Source organism: Coregonus clupeaformis, chromosome 20 (genome assembly GCF_020615455.1).
Source record: "Coregonus clupeaformis isolate EN_2021a chromosome 20, ASM2061545v1, whole genome shotgun sequence".
Classification (NCBI taxonomy): Eukaryota; Metazoa; Chordata; class Actinopteri; order Salmoniformes; family Salmonidae; genus Coregonus; species Coregonus clupeaformis.
In genome coordinates, this window is record NC_059211.1 from 4,168,261 (window position 1) to 4,186,162 (window position 17,902).

At 46.5% G+C, this 17,902-nt stretch overlaps 1 protein-coding gene across 2 annotated transcripts in view; it reads right to left on the reverse strand.

Moving 5' to 3' along the window:
- Nucleotides 1-1,734: 1,734 nt before the first annotated feature.
- The window catches only part of LOC121533205 (slit homolog 1 protein), an 82,245-nt gene continuing 66,077 nt past the window's right edge, over nt 1,735-17,902 (reverse strand). Inside the window, exons 18-38 of one of the 2 annotated variants that reach the window (XM_041839016.2) lie at nt 17,739-17,882; nt 17,070-17,213; nt 16,739-16,905; nt 16,456-16,588; nt 16,119-16,187; nt 14,753-14,824; nt 14,377-14,448; nt 14,202-14,273; nt 12,814-12,977; nt 12,398-12,522; nt 11,989-12,083; nt 11,765-11,904; nt 11,037-11,130; nt 10,822-10,959; nt 10,081-10,309; nt 9,154-9,284; nt 5,232-5,386; nt 4,864-4,994; nt 4,447-4,646; nt 3,942-4,180; nt 1,735-3,281 (exon numbers count right to left, since the gene is read on the reverse strand). In XM_041839016.2, coding sequence (XP_041694950.2) covers nt 3,022-3,281; nt 3,942-4,180; nt 4,447-4,646; nt 4,864-4,994; nt 5,232-5,386; nt 9,154-9,284; nt 10,081-10,309; nt 10,822-10,959; nt 11,037-11,130; nt 11,765-11,904; nt 11,989-12,083; nt 12,398-12,522; nt 12,814-12,977; nt 14,202-14,273; nt 14,377-14,448; nt 14,753-14,824; nt 16,119-16,187; nt 16,456-16,588; nt 16,739-16,905; nt 17,070-17,213; nt 17,739-17,882 — 2,974 coding nt within the window. In that variant the 3' untranslated portion in view covers nt 1,735-3,021. Of the gene's footprint in view, nt 3,282-3,941; nt 4,181-4,446; nt 4,647-4,863; nt 4,995-5,231; nt 5,387-9,153; nt 9,285-10,080; nt 10,310-10,821; nt 10,960-11,036; nt 11,131-11,764; nt 11,905-11,988; nt 12,084-12,397; nt 12,523-12,813; nt 12,978-14,201; nt 14,274-14,376; nt 14,449-14,752; nt 14,825-16,118; nt 16,188-16,455; nt 16,595-16,738; nt 16,906-17,069; nt 17,214-17,738; nt 17,883-17,902 lie in introns of both variants that reach the window. The other variant, XM_041839014.2, reaches the window with a different exon arrangement.

Consider the following 17,902-nt stretch of genomic DNA (forward strand, 5'->3'; position numbering starts at 1 on the left):
TACACTTAGGTTGGAGTCATTAAAACTCGTTTTTCAACCACTCCACAAATTTCTTGTTAACAAACTATAGTTTTGGCAAGTCGGTTAGGACATCTACTTTGTGCATGACACAAGTAATTTTTCCAACAATTGTTTACAGACAGATTATTTCACTTACAATTCGCTGTATCACAATTCCAGTGGGTCAGAAGTTTACATACACTAAGTTGACTGTGCCTTTAAACAATTTGGAAAATTCCAGGAAATGATGTCATGGCTTTAGAAGCTACTGATAGGCTAGTTGACATCATTTGAGTCAATTGGAGGTGTACCTGTGGATGTATTTCAAGGCCTACCTTCAAACTCAGTGCCTCTTTGCTTGACATCATGGGAACATCAAAAGAAATCAGCCAAGACCTCAGAAAAAAAATTGTAGACCTCCACCAGTCTGGTTCATCCTTGGGAGCAAAAACGCCTGAAGGTACCGCATTCATCTGTCCAAACAGTAGTACAAAGTATAAACACCATGGGACCACGCAGCCGTCATACCGCTCAGGAAGGAGACGCGTTCTGTCTCCTAGAGATAATAATAATAATAATATGCCATTTAGCAGACGCTTTTATCCAAAGCGACTTACAGTCATGCGTGCATACATTTTTGTGTATGGGTGGTCCCGGGGATCGAACCCACTACCTTGGCGTTACAAGCGCCGTGCTCTACCAGCTGAGCTACAGAGGACCACACTTTGGTACGAAAAGTGCAAATCAATCCCAGAACAGCAGCAAAGGACCTTGTGAAGATGCTGAAGGAAACAGGTACAAAAGTATCTATATCCACAGTAAAACGAGTCCTATATCGACATAACCTGAAAGGCCGCTCAGCAAGGAAGAAGCCACTGCTCCAAAACCACCATAAAAAAGCAAGACTACAGTTTGCAACTGCACATGGGGACAAAGATCGTACTTTTTGGGAGAAATGTCCTCTGGTCTGATGAAACAAAAATAGAACTGTTTAGCCATAATGACCATCGTTATGTTTGGAGGAAAAAGGGGGTCGCTTGCAAGCCGAAGAACACCATCCCAACCGTGAAACACAGGGGTGGCAGCATCATGCTGTGGGGATGCATTGCTGCAGGAGGGACTGGTGCACTTCACAAAATAGATGGCATCATGAGGAAGGAAAATTATGTGGATATATTGAAGCAACATCTCAAGACATCAGTCAGGAAGTTAAAGCTTGGTCGCAAATGGGTCTTCCAAAATGGACAATGACCCAAGCATACTTCCAAAGTTGTGGCAAAATTGCTTAAGGACAACAAAGTCTAGGTATAGGAGTGGCCATCACAAAGCCCTGACCTCAATCCTATAGAAAATGTGTGGACAGAACTGAAAAAGCATGTGTGAGCAAGGAGGCCTACCAACCTGACTCAGTTACACCAGCTCTGTCAGGAGGAATGGCCATAATTCACCCAACTTATTGTGGGAAGCTTGTGGAAGGCTACCCGAAACGTTTGACCCAAGTTAAACAATTTAAAGCCAATGCTACCAAATACTAATTGAGTGTATGTAAACTTCTGACCCACTGGGAATGTGATGAAAGAAATAAAAGCTGAAAGAAATAATTATCTCTACTATTATTCTGACATTTCACATTCTTAAAATAAAGTGCTGATCCTAACTGACCTAAGACAGGGGATTTTTACTAGGATTAAATGTCAGGAATTGTGAAAAACTGAGTTTAAATGTATTTGGCTAAGGTGTATGTAAACTTCCGACTTCAACTGTATATTCACCAAGTAGGTAGACGACATGTAATAATAACAATAATATCATAGTCATTTAACTTCTCCATGATGACACTGTGTATTAGACTGACAATAGGTTGGATAACTTGTTTTGGCAGCTTTAGATCAGGCAGTATAGAAGAAAAACAAGATGGCGGCTACAGTCTACAGACCCAATACAATGTCTGCGTAGTCGCTCCCATACCAGGATTCAAACACCCATTTTTCCATTTCAACATATAAAAATACTATGTCCAAATGAAATACAATTATATATATTACAATCTGTTAAGTATTTACCGTTTTGTATCATAATAAAAAGGGCTACATTAGGCTACATAACGCTAAGTAATAAAAAAATCTAAGCAAAAACATTAAATGTTAAACAAATGTTATGCACCTTTCTGTTTTAGTTTTACAACAATATAAATAAAATATTATCAAAGCTACTTTTCTGTGTGGAATTCTCTTTTGCTTATTTCATAATACTGCAGACGTGGTAGACGGAGACTGATTGGACCAGAGAGAGATAGTAGGCGGGGTTTACTCAATGATACAATTATTACCAATAACCATGACAAATATTAAGGACGTTTCTGGCTAAAATCAAACTGGCACATAGCCTCCAATGCCCCTCACCTTTTTAAAGTAGGCCAAAGGGCCTCAGCTGCTCTCTAAAATGCACCCCCTTCCCCCATCTGAACCCTCAAACACCCTCGTTATGAGACCGGCCACTAGAGGGGAAACTGGCATTGCAGCCCAGTGAAATATACACATAGATTAAATGGTAAACTAGCAAAGAAGAGCAGCAGTTTCTCATTTAACAGGAAGAAACCAGAGAAGTGTTTCAATGTTTTCCTGTTGCCAACATGGCTGCCATGCATCACACAGGTTCCTCCACTTAAAATGTTTTGAGCACTTGTAAAAGCGGTGTACAATACAGTATAAATCCAAATAATGACCTTTCAATGTAACATTACAAATGTGAGACCACAGTTGACTTTCTTTAGGTAATTGCTGATGAAGATGAAGATGAAGAAGATGAGGTTGGTTGGTTTCGTGTTGGTTGGCCGTCCTTGCCAGGGAAGAACTGTCCAAATTACAAACACTGTTGTCCACAACACACAGACAATGTCCATGTTTTATATATATATATATATATATATATATATATATATATATATATACATTCCTTACAGTGTGTTCAGTAACTCCTCTTCAGCTCACTGCGCTTCACAGGTGTAGTACCTCAACGACTCTACACACACTCCTTGCAGCCGCACTCCACTGCTTTCTCCACGTCCTGGGTGAAGGAGGTTCCGTCGTCGCACTCAAAGGTGTAGCGCCGGCGTCGTACCCTCAGTGGGGCGCAGCACGCAACCCCGGCTGCCGCCCCACCACCCTGGCAGCCCCCCCGACACTCCACCCAGGAGAAGGGCCGCGTCGTCTGGCAGTTGGTGTGGCCGCGATGCACCCGGTGGAAGTCACGCACCGCCTCACCGCGACACGCTGACTCAACTAGAGATTAGAGGTCAGAGGTGAGAGGGCAGAGGTTAAAGAGGCTGAGTAGGGTGACATCATCAAACACAGTAGTGGTTATTAATGTATCGTCACAATATTGTTTTGAACATTCTCTTGAGGACTGGTGCCCGACTGAACGTTCTTCTCAATGCATTCTCAATTGGCGCTTATGAACATTATTTCTAAAGTTAATTAGTTTGTCATCATTGTGATGTCGTCAGATTGACTTTAAAATGTAGTATAACGCTAGCTAGCAAAGAGTGAAGGGAAAGCACCTACTTTTTGCTAGCTAAAGTTAGCATTGCTAAATATTACTTTACGAACTTTGCTAGCTAATGACATTTGTCTAAATCGTGACGACATAATAATGAAGGCGAAGTTGATTCCTACTAATTGTTTGTCTAATGTAGCAATGGCATCGTATCTCCAAGACCAAACAATCTCTAGCCCCCTGTTCAGAATGACTGGGCACCACTCAACGTCTTGAGAACGCTCATAACAATGGCGTGACGGGACCGAGTGAAAGAGGTGCAACCCATGAATATAATCCAATGTCTCTCCCTGTCACACACACACACACTCCACCCTCCCTCCACACCTCTCCCCCTCTGTCATAACCTGTATCACAGGTGTTCTATCCTCTCCCTCCATCCTTACCTGTGTCGCATGTGTCCCCAGTGTATCCCGTGTCACAGAGACAGTAGGCCGATCCTCCCTCAGTCAGCTGACAGTGGCCATGTTGGCAGAGCAGCACTGAACACGGCTCGGCTGGCACCGCTGGTACTGGTGGTGCTGTTAGCGCCCCCTGTTGATTACACAGGGTGGCGCGCCAGCCCTCATCACACTCACACCTGTACGACTGAACATCCTGTACCACACACACACCCCTCACACACCTGGGAGAGATGGAGGGAGAGATGGAAGGAGAAGGGGTGATGGAGAGAGGAAGAGAAAAATGCTATAAGAAAAAGACAGTTGGGAAAGTACAAAAGCTGGGACTCGGACAACACAATCAATTAAACCACTTAATAAGTTACCCCCAAAACAAATCAACATGATAAAACATATGATAACAACCAGCCACATAGACCCACCATAAATCACAACAGACTACAGCCCTTCACCACACACTCTCCAGTCTCCCATCCCCAACCACACGTACTTATTCCCCTGGCATGGGTTAGCCGCGGTTGCCGGGGCAACATCTCCCCCAACAAGGCCTCCTCCGATTGGCTGATCACAGTGTGGCCCGCCCCAGTCAGGCTGGCAGTGGCAGAGGGGTCCCTGGGCACCGTCCGGTTGGCAGACTCCGTGGAGGCAGAACAGTTTCCTGCAGGGCTGGCATCCTGGTACCACCCCCGGCTTCAGCACATCAAACAATTTGAATTTGAATTTGAAAAATACTTTATTATTGACGCAGTGTGGAAATTTGTCTTTGGCTTAACAAATAAAATACTAAAACAAATATTTCTGCAACTTCTCGCAACTAGGTTTCTGGGAATATTCCAACTGGAATTTCTGGAAAACCTGGGAATTTGGGGGAAGTTACCAGAATTTTCCTTCCTGTCTCCCACCATACCTTCATAGTGGTCTGGGTGAAGTCCTGCAGCTCGTGGTTGATGTACAGATTTCTGATGCAGCCGTGGAAACTGGAGGAGTTGAGGGGCTGGAAGAGACTCAGAGAGGAGTAGGAGATCTTCTCTGGCATACCTGGAGAGGAGAGCGAGAGCGAGAGAAAGAAGCAGGAGAGGATATATAGGTTAGGAGGAGAGAATAGAGTGGAGAGAGAGAAAGAGAGTGACGGAGAGGAGATGAAACCCATATGTCAGGTCTAATACCAGCAATCCCCCCCCCCCCGGTATTTCCTGTACTGGATATTAATATTTAACAGGGTGGGGTTAGGGCCTGAACCTAGCTCTCAGATTATGTGTGTGTTTTACGTCTTACCCCCCACGTATAGCGGTGCCTCTCCAGACAGAGGTGAGACCCCTCCCAGACTGTCCAGGGTGGTGGGTGCCCCCCCGTCCACAGACAGGTTCACCATCCGGTCGAAGGTCACCAGCTCCACCGTATGGAAATGCCCGTCGTTCACCGTCTCAGCGCTACGGCAACACCAGAGGTAAGGGGTTAGAGGTCAGAGGTTAGGTGCCGGTGATATTGTATTGTGTTCTGATAGTCGGTGTTTGTGAATAGAATGTAGATGATGCTGGTGTGTGCGTGTGTACCTGTAAATATAGTGTGTGTGTGTGTGTGTGTGTGTGTGTGTGTGTATGGGCAACCGCAGGGTGCATGTGACGCATCTAGTGCAGTAGTGCCTAGGTAGAGGTAAGTTGCATGCCCGCTTACCACGTGCTTGCATACTCTCGCTTACAGCTCACTGCTGCCGGCTAGCCCTTGTGGTGAATTGGGGACAGCTTCATGCACAAGTCTCCCTTTGCCGGTACAAAGCCTCTCCATGACCAAGACTCCTGTCGGACCTCCTCGCGGCGGAACACGTTAACTGGTTGTCTTGAAACTCCAGGCTAACCAGCAGGGGATCTAAGAGCAGCAGTGGGCCCCAGAGATGCATCTGTACAGGCCCACCTCTGTGTGGACACGTCATGGCAGCCATCAACTACTGTCCCGCTTTCTTGTGGGTTAGTCTGGTACGACAAAGGCTAGGGGAGCACACCCTGAGAGAAGCAGCGTGCTGGCGGCGCGCGGTAGGCGGACACCGACAGACTGGGGATCTGGCAGCCTCACGCTGCTGTGGAAGATCCTGGTCGTCCTGGGTTTCCCCCCTTGCCACTGGAATCCACCTTCCTACAGTGAAGATGTGCTGTTGGGGATTGCGCACCCTCAGCGGCACTTTAAATAACTTCCTTCGCACAGTTATCCACTTCTGACCTCAGTGAAGCCATCAACCGGAAACCGGACTAAAGTCTGGCGGCGTTGAGGTGTCTGATGACGGGGTCAGGAGTGAATGCACCGGGAGCCCTTAAATCAGACCCAGCGGCACAGGGCTATTATGGTCGCCAGCAGTAGGGACTTGAGTGGCAGCTGCTCTCGGCAGACCCCTGTGTGACTGAGCATCCCTAGTTAGGAGCCACACTGCTCACCCCAGCTGGGGAGAGGCCTAGAAAAGGTGGCCTAAAAATTGCCCACTCACTCCATCCTGGATAGGCTACCGCACCTATCGGGAGTTCCACTCAGCGGTCGGAAAATGCTAAAGAAAATAATTCCCCTGAAACTGGCGACATGGAACACCAGAGCTCTTTTGGACACTGACGATAATAGCGATAAGCCCAATCGGAGAACAGCTTTGATTGCTGCAGAACTAAGGCGCTACAACATTGACCCTTGCTGCCCTGAGTGAGACCAGGTTCCTGGATAAAGGTTCCCTGAAAGAGGAGGGAGAAGGCTACACCTTCTTCTGGAAAGGTGACCCTCCGGGTGGACAACATCAGCACGGTGTGGGACTGGCAATAAAGAACAGCCTTTTACCCAGCCTCACCCAAACACCTGTCGGCACAAGTGAAAGACTCATGTCTCTCCGTATCCCCCTCGCCACGATGCGTTATGCTACTCTTCTCAGTGCATACGCTCCAACGTTACCATCTGAAAATGAGCCAAAGGACTGCTTCTGTTAGTCACTAGATGAGGCCCTTCACCGCATCCCCGGGAATGACAAGATCTTTCTGCTGGGTGACTTCAAAACTAGGGTGGGACAGAACAACAGGATATGGAGCGGAGTGCTAGGTAGGCATGGTGTTGGCCAGGTCAATGAGAACGGCATGAGACTGCTAACTCTATGTGCAGAGCACAATCTTATTGTCACTAACACCTTGTTCTACCAGAAGAACGTATATAAAACATCATGGATATACCCACGCTCCAAACACTGGCACCTGATCGACTACGTCATAGTGAGACGTTCTGACACTAATGACGTCCTGCTGACACATGCCATGAGGGGTGCAGAATGCTGGGCAGATCACCGTATGATACTGGCTAAACTCCAGGTGAGAATACGTCCCCCCCAACGTCTGCAGAAGTCCAGTAAGAGGCGTCTGCACTGTACCTGGCTTGAGAAAGCTGCAGTAAGGGACGAGTTCTGTCGCTCTCTCGCTGAAAGGCAGAGACCACTCCATCCTGGAAGAACTGCCTGTCCGTCCAACCATTCAAGACCTCAACCATTCGCCAACCTTCCAAGAGGTGTTATCAGCTATCCATTCTCTCAAGAACAACAAGGCTCCTGGCGCTGACAGCATCCCGGCAGAGCTACTTAAAAAGGGAGGTTACTTCTGCACCAGAACGCTCCACCAGTACATCACAGAGGTTTGGTACCGGGAGATCGTCCCCCAACAGTGGCGGGATGCAAACATTATCACTATCTATAAGAACAAGGGTGACAAGTCCATCTGCGGCAACAGCCAGTGGTCCTGGCCAAGGTGATGCTACACAGGCTGGTGAACAACATCACAGAGGAACTGCTGCCAGAATCACAATGCAGCTTCAGAAAGAACAGGAGTACGGTCTACATTATATTCACGGCATGGCAACTCCAGGAGAAGTGCCGTGAACAACATCAGGACCTTTTCTTGGCCTTTGTCGACCTCTCCAAGGCCTTCGACACTGTGAGTAGGGAACTACTATTTGGCTGTCCAGACAAATGTGTCAACATCCTTTGCCAGTTCCATGATGGGATTATGGCTCAGGAGTCAGTGGCCTTTGGAGTAAGCATCGGTGTGATGCAGGGGTGCATGCTGGCACCTGTACTCTTTAACATCTTCCTCCTATGTGTCACCCAGCTTCTCCACAAGGAGTTTGAGGACAGTAGCGGGGTTGCGGTGGACTTCAGGCTGGATGGAAACCTATTCAACATCAGGAGGCTCCAAGCAACCACCAAGGTTTAAACAAATCTTTTAAAGTGGTTATCCCACTGGCTATAGGGTGAATGCACCAATTTGTAAGTCGCTCTGGATAAGAGCGTCTGCTAAATGACGTAAATGTAAAATGTAATGTAAATGTTTTGACGGAATGGGTTCTTGAGCTGCATTATGCTGATGACTGTGTTCTTGTGGCCCACAGTCCAGAAGTCCAGAAGACCTTCAGTCCATCCTTGTAGCGGCTGTGAGGGTCTATAGCAGGATGGGACTGTCTATCAACACCACCAAGACAGAGGTGGTCTGCCAATGGAGATCCAGCCCTCCACCCACCATGCATGTCTTCACCATTGAACACAAATCACTGGCGTTAGTCCCGTCCTTCAAATACCTGGGCAGCATCCTCTCAGAGGACTGCAGCATCGACCTCGAAATTCTAAATAGGATCAAGCAAGCATTAGCTACCTTCGGGAAAGTCAGACGCAGGGTCTTCCAAAACAGCGATCTCCACCTCCACACTAAAGTCGCCGTCTATCAAGCCGTCTGCATTACCACACTGCTTTACAGCTGGGAAGCCTGGGTCACTTACAGCCGCCACAACAAGCAGCTAGAGCAGCTAGAGCGATTCCACATAAGATGCCTGCAGCGCATCCTGGGAATCACATGGTGCGACCATGTGCCCCATACAGAAATACTTCCTAAGACCAACTGCAAGAGTATGAAGCCCATGGTCACCCAACACCAACTGTAGACAGTGTGTGTTCCATAGTGTATGTTCCATAGTGTGTGTTCCTGTAGACAGTGTGTGTCCCATAGTGTGTGTTCCTGTAGATTGTGTGTGTTCCTGTAAATAGTGTGTGTTCCATAGTGTGTGTTCCATAGTGTGTGTTCCATAGTGTGTGTTCCATAGTGTGTGTTCCTGTAGACAGTGTGTGTTCCATAGTGTGTGTTCCTGTAGATTGTGTGTGTTCCTGTAAATAGTGTGTGTTCCATAGTGTGTGTACCTATAGATAGTGTGTCCAGGCTGACTACCAGGGTCGTAGCTGACTCTAACGTGTCCCTCATGGAGCTCCACAGCCATTGGCTTGTTGTCTCCATTATACAGCAGGATACCGTTATCCTCCGCTGTCGACACCTAGGGAACACACACACACACAGGTCAGAATGTGTGTGTGTACACACGTGTGTGTTTTCCTCTGTGTGTGTATGCACATCTGTGTGTGTATGTGTGTGTCTGTATCTATGTCTGTGTGGGCACGTGTGTGTGTTTTCCTCTGTGTGTGTGTGTCTGTTTATAAGTGTGTGTGTGTGTGTTAGTGTGTGCGTTAGGGTGACTACATGTCCTAGATTGTGTGGGACATTTTGTCCCGCATTTTGTCCCTTTGGCTCGCAACTAAACAATAATGTCCCGCATTTTATCAACAAATTAAAATAGCACTAATTTACAAAAAAAGGTTGATTGGTCCTACTCATTAGATGAGACTTGACATTTCAACCTCTCTTTAGCTGTCACATTGCTCTTATGACAAGATACTGTATGATAAGGACGTGGTGTTGGTGACGTGAAGCTCTTCTTCCAATCATTGTTGAGATCTGATATTCTGGGCAGCGCAAGACGAGACCTAGTCCGATGTCATATCGTCAACCAATCACATTTGTCAAGACCAACCAGAAATGTTTCTTTGGCCAAATATTCCCAGATTTTCATAAAACATTTGCGTGCGGCAAAAGAGTAGGCTAAGTGTGCTTCAGTTAGCTCGCTCAGTTCAGTTAGCTTGCTCAGTTCAGATAGCTCGCTCAGTACAGCAGGAGGGATATTTGTGTGTGGGGAAAAATTATTCATGTCTAGGCTACACTGTCCCGCAAAATCATCCCATTGTCCGCATTTGGGTATTTTAAATGTGGACACCCTAATATGTGTGTGTGATTACCTGCAGTGTGATGTTGGCCTGAGGCCAGTTCTTCAGGTCAGACAGCTGTAGGTAAGAATCTCTATTCACGAAGTTCACACTGACCAGCTTCTCACAACGCACACCCTCGAACCCCGGCAGACACTGGCACAGCGCAGTACCGGCTCTGTCTGCACAAGGGGCGCTATTCTGACAGTGAGCCCGCTCACAGGGAGACGGAGGAGGAGGAGGCACCTCACACAACTCACCACTAGGGGGAGGAAGAGGAGGGGAGAATTACTACTGATCACAACATACGACATAGTAAGGACTAAGATCTGGCTCTAACGCCAGAGCAAAGCAGTCCAAACATCTTGAGTCCTGTGGTGTGTTCAACAAGGGAAATAGCTTGCAAACGTTAGCTAACACATTCCATTTGTTTTGTGTTACAGTCTGACAAGGTAGTGTGCTGTGAACGTAAGTGTGTGTTTCTATAACATATAGTAAGAATAGCAGTCATTTTCACTTAAAAAGCCACTAAAAAGCCACAGTAATCCACACAAAAAATGTGCTACTTGCAGCTTCAAGGTAACATTTAGGAATGTTCATTCAAATTGTTCAACTGAAATTGTTAACATGTTGGCTGCAAACTGAACCCATGTGAAACCCACCTCTTATGTATGACAGTACTGATACAAGGAGAGACTAACTTAGTATGACACATCTATGGCCCTAATAGTTTCCACATTTACACCAGTGTGTGTGTGTGTGTGTGTGTCTTACCTGTACCCCTGAGGGCAGGTGCAGGTGTATCCATCTACCTGGTCCACACACACCGCTCCGTTCTGACAGTCCTGATCCTCACACTCATCATAGTCCACACTGCAGTCATCCCCCACGAAGCCTGGGGCACACACACACCTGGACACACACACATAGAACATGAACATATGTACAAGTATCTGTGTGTGTGGGGGTGGGGGGGGATTGGGGGTCACCTGGGGCCTGTAGTGGTGCTGCTGCAGGTAGAGTGTTGCTGACAGGGGTTTCTACCAGGAGAACACACATCCTCCTCTTCCTCACACAACAACCCTGAGAGAGAGAGAGAGAGAGAGCGAGAGAGAGAGAGAGAGAGAGGGGGGAGAGAGAGGGGGGGAGAGAGAGAGAGAGGGGGAGAGAGAGAGAGAAATGGAGACAGCGTGAGAGAGAGAGAGAGATGGAGACAGCGAGAGAGGGAGAGAGAGAAAGAGAGGGAGGGAGAGAGAGAGAGGGAGAGAGAGAGAGCGAGAGGGAGCGAGAGGGAGAGAGAGGGAGAGAGAGGTGAGGGAGAGAGAGAGGGAGAGAGAGAGAGAAAGAGATAGAGGGGAGAAGAGAAGAGAGAGAGCGAGCGAGAGGGAGAGAGAGAGTAAGGAGGAGGGAGAAATATAGAGATATTTAGTTTTAAATGTTTATCAATTCAAAATGATCTGTGAAAGTCATCTATCTACTCATCTATATCTCATGTGTCCAGAGTTGTATTGTCTAGAAAGAATGTCTAGAGAGAATGTCTAGAGAATGTCTATAGAATGTCCTGAGAGATTGTCTAGAGAGATTGTCTATAGAATGTCTATAGAATGTCTATAGAATGTCTATAGAATGTCCTGAGAGATTGTCTAGAGAGAATGTCTATAGACTGTCTAGAGAGATTGTCTAGAGAGAATGTCTAGAGAATGTGTATATATCATACCTATGTAGAAGGGAGGACAGAAGCAGGTGTAGTTGCCTACTCCGTCCACACAGGTGGCGCCATTCTCACATCCGTGGTCCTCACAGTCATCTACATCCACCTCACAGAACGAGCCATGGAAACCCACCAGGCACGAACAACTGGAGACGGGAAAGACTGGTCAGTGTGTGTGTGTGTGTGTGTGTTTGTGTGTGTTTGTGTGTGTGCGCGCGTGTGTGTGTTACCTGAATCTCCTTGTCTGTTCGTCACTGATGCAGGTTCCTCCGTTGGTGCATGGGTTACTGGCACACACATCCACTGGAGTCTCACAGTATTTACCCTGTAACACACACACACACAGACACAGACACAGACACACACACACACACACACACACACACACACATATTCTCAATATCTCTGTGTATTGTATAGATTAGAAGACAGTATATAGTATTTTCAATAGGGTATTCTCTATTATAATAATACATTTTAGAGGATTATCAAAACAGTATTGTGTGACATAAAATCACTACATCCAGTCATATCCTGTTATATTGGGTATAGGTTTATCTCCCTGTGTATAACTGTATAACTGGATTAGTTGAATAGATTAGTGTTCTGGTATGATTATGGACGGTGGGGGGTTCGTACCGTGAAGCCGGGTGCACACACACACGTGTAGAGTTCCACGGGGTCAGACTGACACACACCGTGGTTCTGACAGGGCCCAGACACACATGGACTACACTTAGCCTGGACAGACGTCTCCACTGGACCTTGGGACAGAGAGAAGAAGAATTGGAACTTGACTAGAGTCCTTATTAGCTGACACCATGACATCTTTCTGGGGTCCAAAGAGAAGAAGAAGATATGACCTTTCACTCCTTTTTCTATTGACTCTCTCTCTCTCATTATCGAATGTTCTTTCCATTCCTCCTCCTGTACCTTTCTATTTTCCCACCTCTTCTATCAACATCTTCCTTCCCTTCCTCCCTTTTTACACTCCTTTAGTCCATCTCTCTCTCCTCCTTCCCTCCCTCCCTCCCTCCCTCCTCTCCCACTCTTACCCAGACATTCAAACTTGGCCTCAGGTGTGGTGAGCAGCAGTTTTCCCTCCATGCCCGTTGGTCCGGCACAGCGGGCGATGCCAGGCTCCTTGTACCCGCTCTTCACCCAGTCAGACAGCCAGCGCAGACGACAGTCACAGTACAGGGGGTTGGCACCGATCGCCCTGGGGGTTAGAGGTCAGAGGTCAGGTTTGAAGGGTTAAGGTTAGTCAGTCAATTAACCAAATCAGACAGACAGTCAATTCAGATGAAAGTCAGGTAGACAAGTACAGGCATGCTCTGCTCTGTGTGTGATGTAATACTTTCAACTACCACAAGAGGGGGTCCTCTCGCCTCAGAGCAGTCTAAGATACAAGTTGAGTTCCATCACTTTAACACAAGAGACTGAATAGTTAGGCATTCCGTTGAGTTCCATCACTTTAACACGAGAGACTGAATAGGAATGGAATCAGAGCATTTCTGTTGAAAGATGTCATAGGATAGCAACCTGTTTTGGGGGCAGTTTCTCCATACACACACCACTATAACTAACCTCAAAGTATCTGTCTCAAATAAACAAATTGTTTCTATTCAGTGATGTTGAATGTATGGGTATGTTACAGTACATCAAAGGAAATAGATGTGTTAGTATGTGAGGTAGAGTATTACATTAATAACCCAGGCTAACCTGCTGTAGAATATCCCCTGTTTCTCTCTCTACTCTCAATACAAGGTCAACAGACATGGACCTCTGTAGTCACAAGATCTCTCCCTCCCTCCCTCTCTCTCCTCTCTCTCCTCCCTCCCTCTCTCGCCTCTCTCCCTCCCTCCCTCCCTCTCCTCTCTCTCCTCCCTCCCTCTCTCCCTCCCTCCCTCTCTCTCCTCTCTCTCCTCCCTCCCTCTCTCTCCTCTCTCTCCTCCCCCCTCTCTCCCTCTCTCCCTCCCTCCCTCTCTCTCTCTCCTCTCTCTCCTCCCTCCCTCTATCTCCTCTCTCTCCTCTCTCCCTCTCTCTCCTCTCTCTCCTCTCTCCCTCCCTCCTCCCTCCCTCCCTCTCTCTCCTCTCTCTCCTCCCTCCCTCTCTCTCCTCTCTCTCCTCCCTCCACTCCGACCCTTTTAGCTTGTCCCAGACAGGTCACGCTTCATTGAACACACCCACACCCTCACTCGTGTGTGTCTTTATTGCCAATCCAATATCACGCCCTCTGATTGGGAAAGCACTTGACTCTGACAGAGAGAGGAGATGGAGATGGTGCAAGTGGTCACTGCTAAGAGTGTGTGTCTGAGTGGGATAATGCACACACACACACACACACACAAACACTCACAGGAAACATACACACACAGGAAACATACACACACTGGACACATACACACACTGGACACATACACACACACACACAAACACTCACAGGTGAGACAGGGAGGCCACATCACTGAAGATCCCCTCCTGTAGTTCAGAGATGTCGTTACCATGAAGAGATCTGGGACAGAGCAACACAAAACATTAAGGCTATATGTGTGTGTGTGTGTGTACACGTGTGTGTGTGTGTGTGTGTGTGTGTGTGTGTGTAGGTGGGTCCTTACAGCAGTCTGAGAGAGCGTAGTCCAGCCAGGGCCAGAGGAGGGACGCAGCGTAAAGTGTTGTAACTCAGGATGCTGGAACACACAATAACACAGTCAGGAGAAGAACACACACAGAGACATTATTAGATGACCAACATTCTACAGTTCTAATATGACATTATATGACAATACACTAGTCCAGATACAGTGTAAGGATGATGAACATGAGGTGAAGTCTTTTCAAAAGAATACAAGAATTGAAATAATATAATTGTTTTTCTTATTTTTTGCAGAGAATTCTCATTAGAATAATTATAATTCTCGTGTGGGTTTGTTTTCCCCCTGTGTGTGTGTGTGTGTGTGTGTGTGTGTGTGTGTGTGTGTGTGTGAGACTCACAGGGTGGTGAGCTGGCTCATATTGGAGAAGGAGGAGTCAGACAGGGAGCTGATTCTGTTGTTACTCAGATCTCTGGAACAACAAGGGTTAAAAACAATCACTACTTAAACAGAATGACTTTATGTTAAAAACAATCACTACTTAAACAGAATGACTTTATGTTAAAAACAATCACTACTTAAACAGAATGACTATGTTAAAAACAATCACTACTTAAACAGAATGACTTTATGTTAAAAACAATCACTACTTAAACAGAATGACTATGTTAAAAACAATCACTACTTAAACAGAATTACTTTACGTTAAAAACAATCACTACTTAAATATAATTACTATGTTAAAAACAATCACTAATTAAGCAGAATGACTTTACATTAAAAACAATCACTACTTAAACAGAATGCCTTTATGTTAAAAACAATCAATACTTTAGATCCAGTTACCTACACAGGCTGGATTCTACATAGACTGTGTCCCAATTAAATGGTACCCTATTCCCTATATAGGGTACTACTTAGGACCAGAGACTAGGCCATGGTCAAAAGTAGTGCACTACATAGGGAATGGGGTGCCATCTGAGACGTAGCCAAACTGTACATGCAGTTTAATATGTATCATCAGACACACAGCAGCAACCCCTCCTCCTATACACTTCATATCCCATCTAAGCAGAATAAAGGGGTTTTGTGTCAAATGGAGGTGTTAAGTGTATAACTATTAACCCACACTAGTCTATCAGAGGTATCTATGAGCTGGTGTGTTGTGGATTGGATAATGCTGTTATTGACTGGAGTGGAGTCAAGTGCAGAGCAGGCTCCATATCGCCCCCTGGTGGTCATGGTTACAAATGGAACTGGAGAGAGACCACTATACCATCCTGGTCCTAGAGAGCTACACTGTGTACATGTTTTTGTTCCAGCCCAGCCCTAAAACAACCAATTAAGCTAAAAGATGGTATGTTGTGCTGGGTTGTAACAAAAGACTGTACACTCTGTAGGAACCAGGACTATGGTTGGTGACCACTAGGGCACAATAAACTGTCGTACAATTCAGTATCAGTGAGAGGATCAGTAACACAGTAATGGGGAACTAAGCCCAGACACACCACTGCCCATGCAGTAACAGACACAGTAACGTTAATTCACAACAGACACAGTAACAGACACAGTAACAGACACAGTAACAGGCACACTAACAGACACACTAACCGACACAGTAACAGACACAGTAACAGACACACTATCCGACACAGTAACAGACACACTAACCGACACAGTAACAGACACACTAACAGACACACTAACAGACACACTAACAGACACACTAACAGACACACTAACAGACACAGTAATGGTTAACTCACACCAGCTGCAGGTGTTTGAAGGTGGACAGTTCTCTGGGTACCATGCTGAACTGGTTCCCATCCAGATATCTGAGAGGAGGAGGAGAGGACACTGTGGTTAAACAAAGTAACCAAGTTATACCACCTACTAGTCAGTAAGTCATTATGCCTTGTCCTAGCCAGAACAGCCTATAGGGTTATACCTACCTATTACACATATAACTAACTACTAACTGGTGAACTGAGCATGTAAGAAAAGTGTATTACAGATCTCTAAGTCCTAACCCCTAGCACCCTTCCCTTTGTCCCCTGCCCCCTTGCCCTGACCCCTGACCTCTAACCCCAGTCTGTGACTTACAGTTCAGTGACATTGCGGGGCAGCCCCTTGGGCAGAGCCTGGAGGTGTTTGTTACTACAGCGGACCACCGTCTCGGTACAGGTACACTCACTGGGACACTGAGGACGAGCTACACAGCTACTGTCATCCAATACTGCACCTGGGAGAGAAGGGAGAGAGTACTTTCCATATTCTGAAATGGAATATACTTATATCCATCTCACTTTCGATCAATGAAATCATCAAATCTCTATGTATCCTTGTGTGTGATGTGTGTTACTGTGTGATTGTGTGTGTGTCGTACCGTCCTGGCAGCGGAAGTCTGCTGCTGCTACGTCCTGCAGTGGGATCTCTCTGAGGAAGGAGGGGCTCTGGCAGCGAGGGTTCCCCGTTACGATTCGTCTAGAACGAAGCCACGCCCCCAACCAGGCCAGACGACAGTCACAGTTAAACGGGTTGGCCAACAGGTTCCTGAGGGAGGTAGGGAGAAAGAGAGAGAGAGAAGGGGGGGGTTCGGGGACAGAGAGAGCGAGAGAGAGCGAGAGAGAGAGAGAGAGAGAGAGAGGCAGTCAGTCAATAACAGAGTTCTAAAACTCTTCAAGGAAGATTTGTGAATGTGTGTATGTGTGTCTTACAGTGTAGAGAGGTTGGGCAGTGTGTCGAAGGCCCCAGGCATTATGGTGTGGAGCTGGTTGTCATAAAGAGACAACAGGCGGACGTTGGTCAGACCAGTGAAGCTGCCGTTATGGATACAGCTGATACGGTTGTTCCTCAACATCCTACAACACACAGAGAGACAGTAGTCATTGGTGAGGACATCATTTTATATCGATGACAACAATTATCCTTCCACTATAGATTGTGATAATGATGAAGACAATGATGATACATATAACAGAATAATAAAATATACATATATGAGTTATATACATTTATAAACTGGGTGGGTCGGGCCCTGAATGCTGATTGGCTGACAGCCGTGGTATATCAGACCATATACCACGGGTATGCCCAAAAATAATTTTTTACTGCTCTAATTACGCTGGTAATCAGTTTATAATAGCAATAAGGCTCCTCTGGGGTTTGTGGTATATGGCCAATATACCACGGCTAAGGATTGTGTCCAGGCAATCCGCAGTGCATCGTACATAAGAACAGCCCTTAGCCGTGGTATATTTGGCCATATACCACACCCCTCGGGCCTTATTACTTAAATAATTATGATGAAGATGGAAATGGTGACTATGAAAACGATGCTGCTGATGATAATGATGATGATGCTGATGATGAAGGTGCTAACTCACAGCATGCGGAGGCCGTCCATGCCCCTGAACATGGTCCCTCTGACAGAGTCCAGGTGATTGGCTGTCAGGTGGAGCTCCACCACAGACCCCGCCCCCTCAAACACTCCGTCCTCGATCTCTGAGATCTTGTTGTTGCTAAGGTTACTGAAAAACACAGATTATGC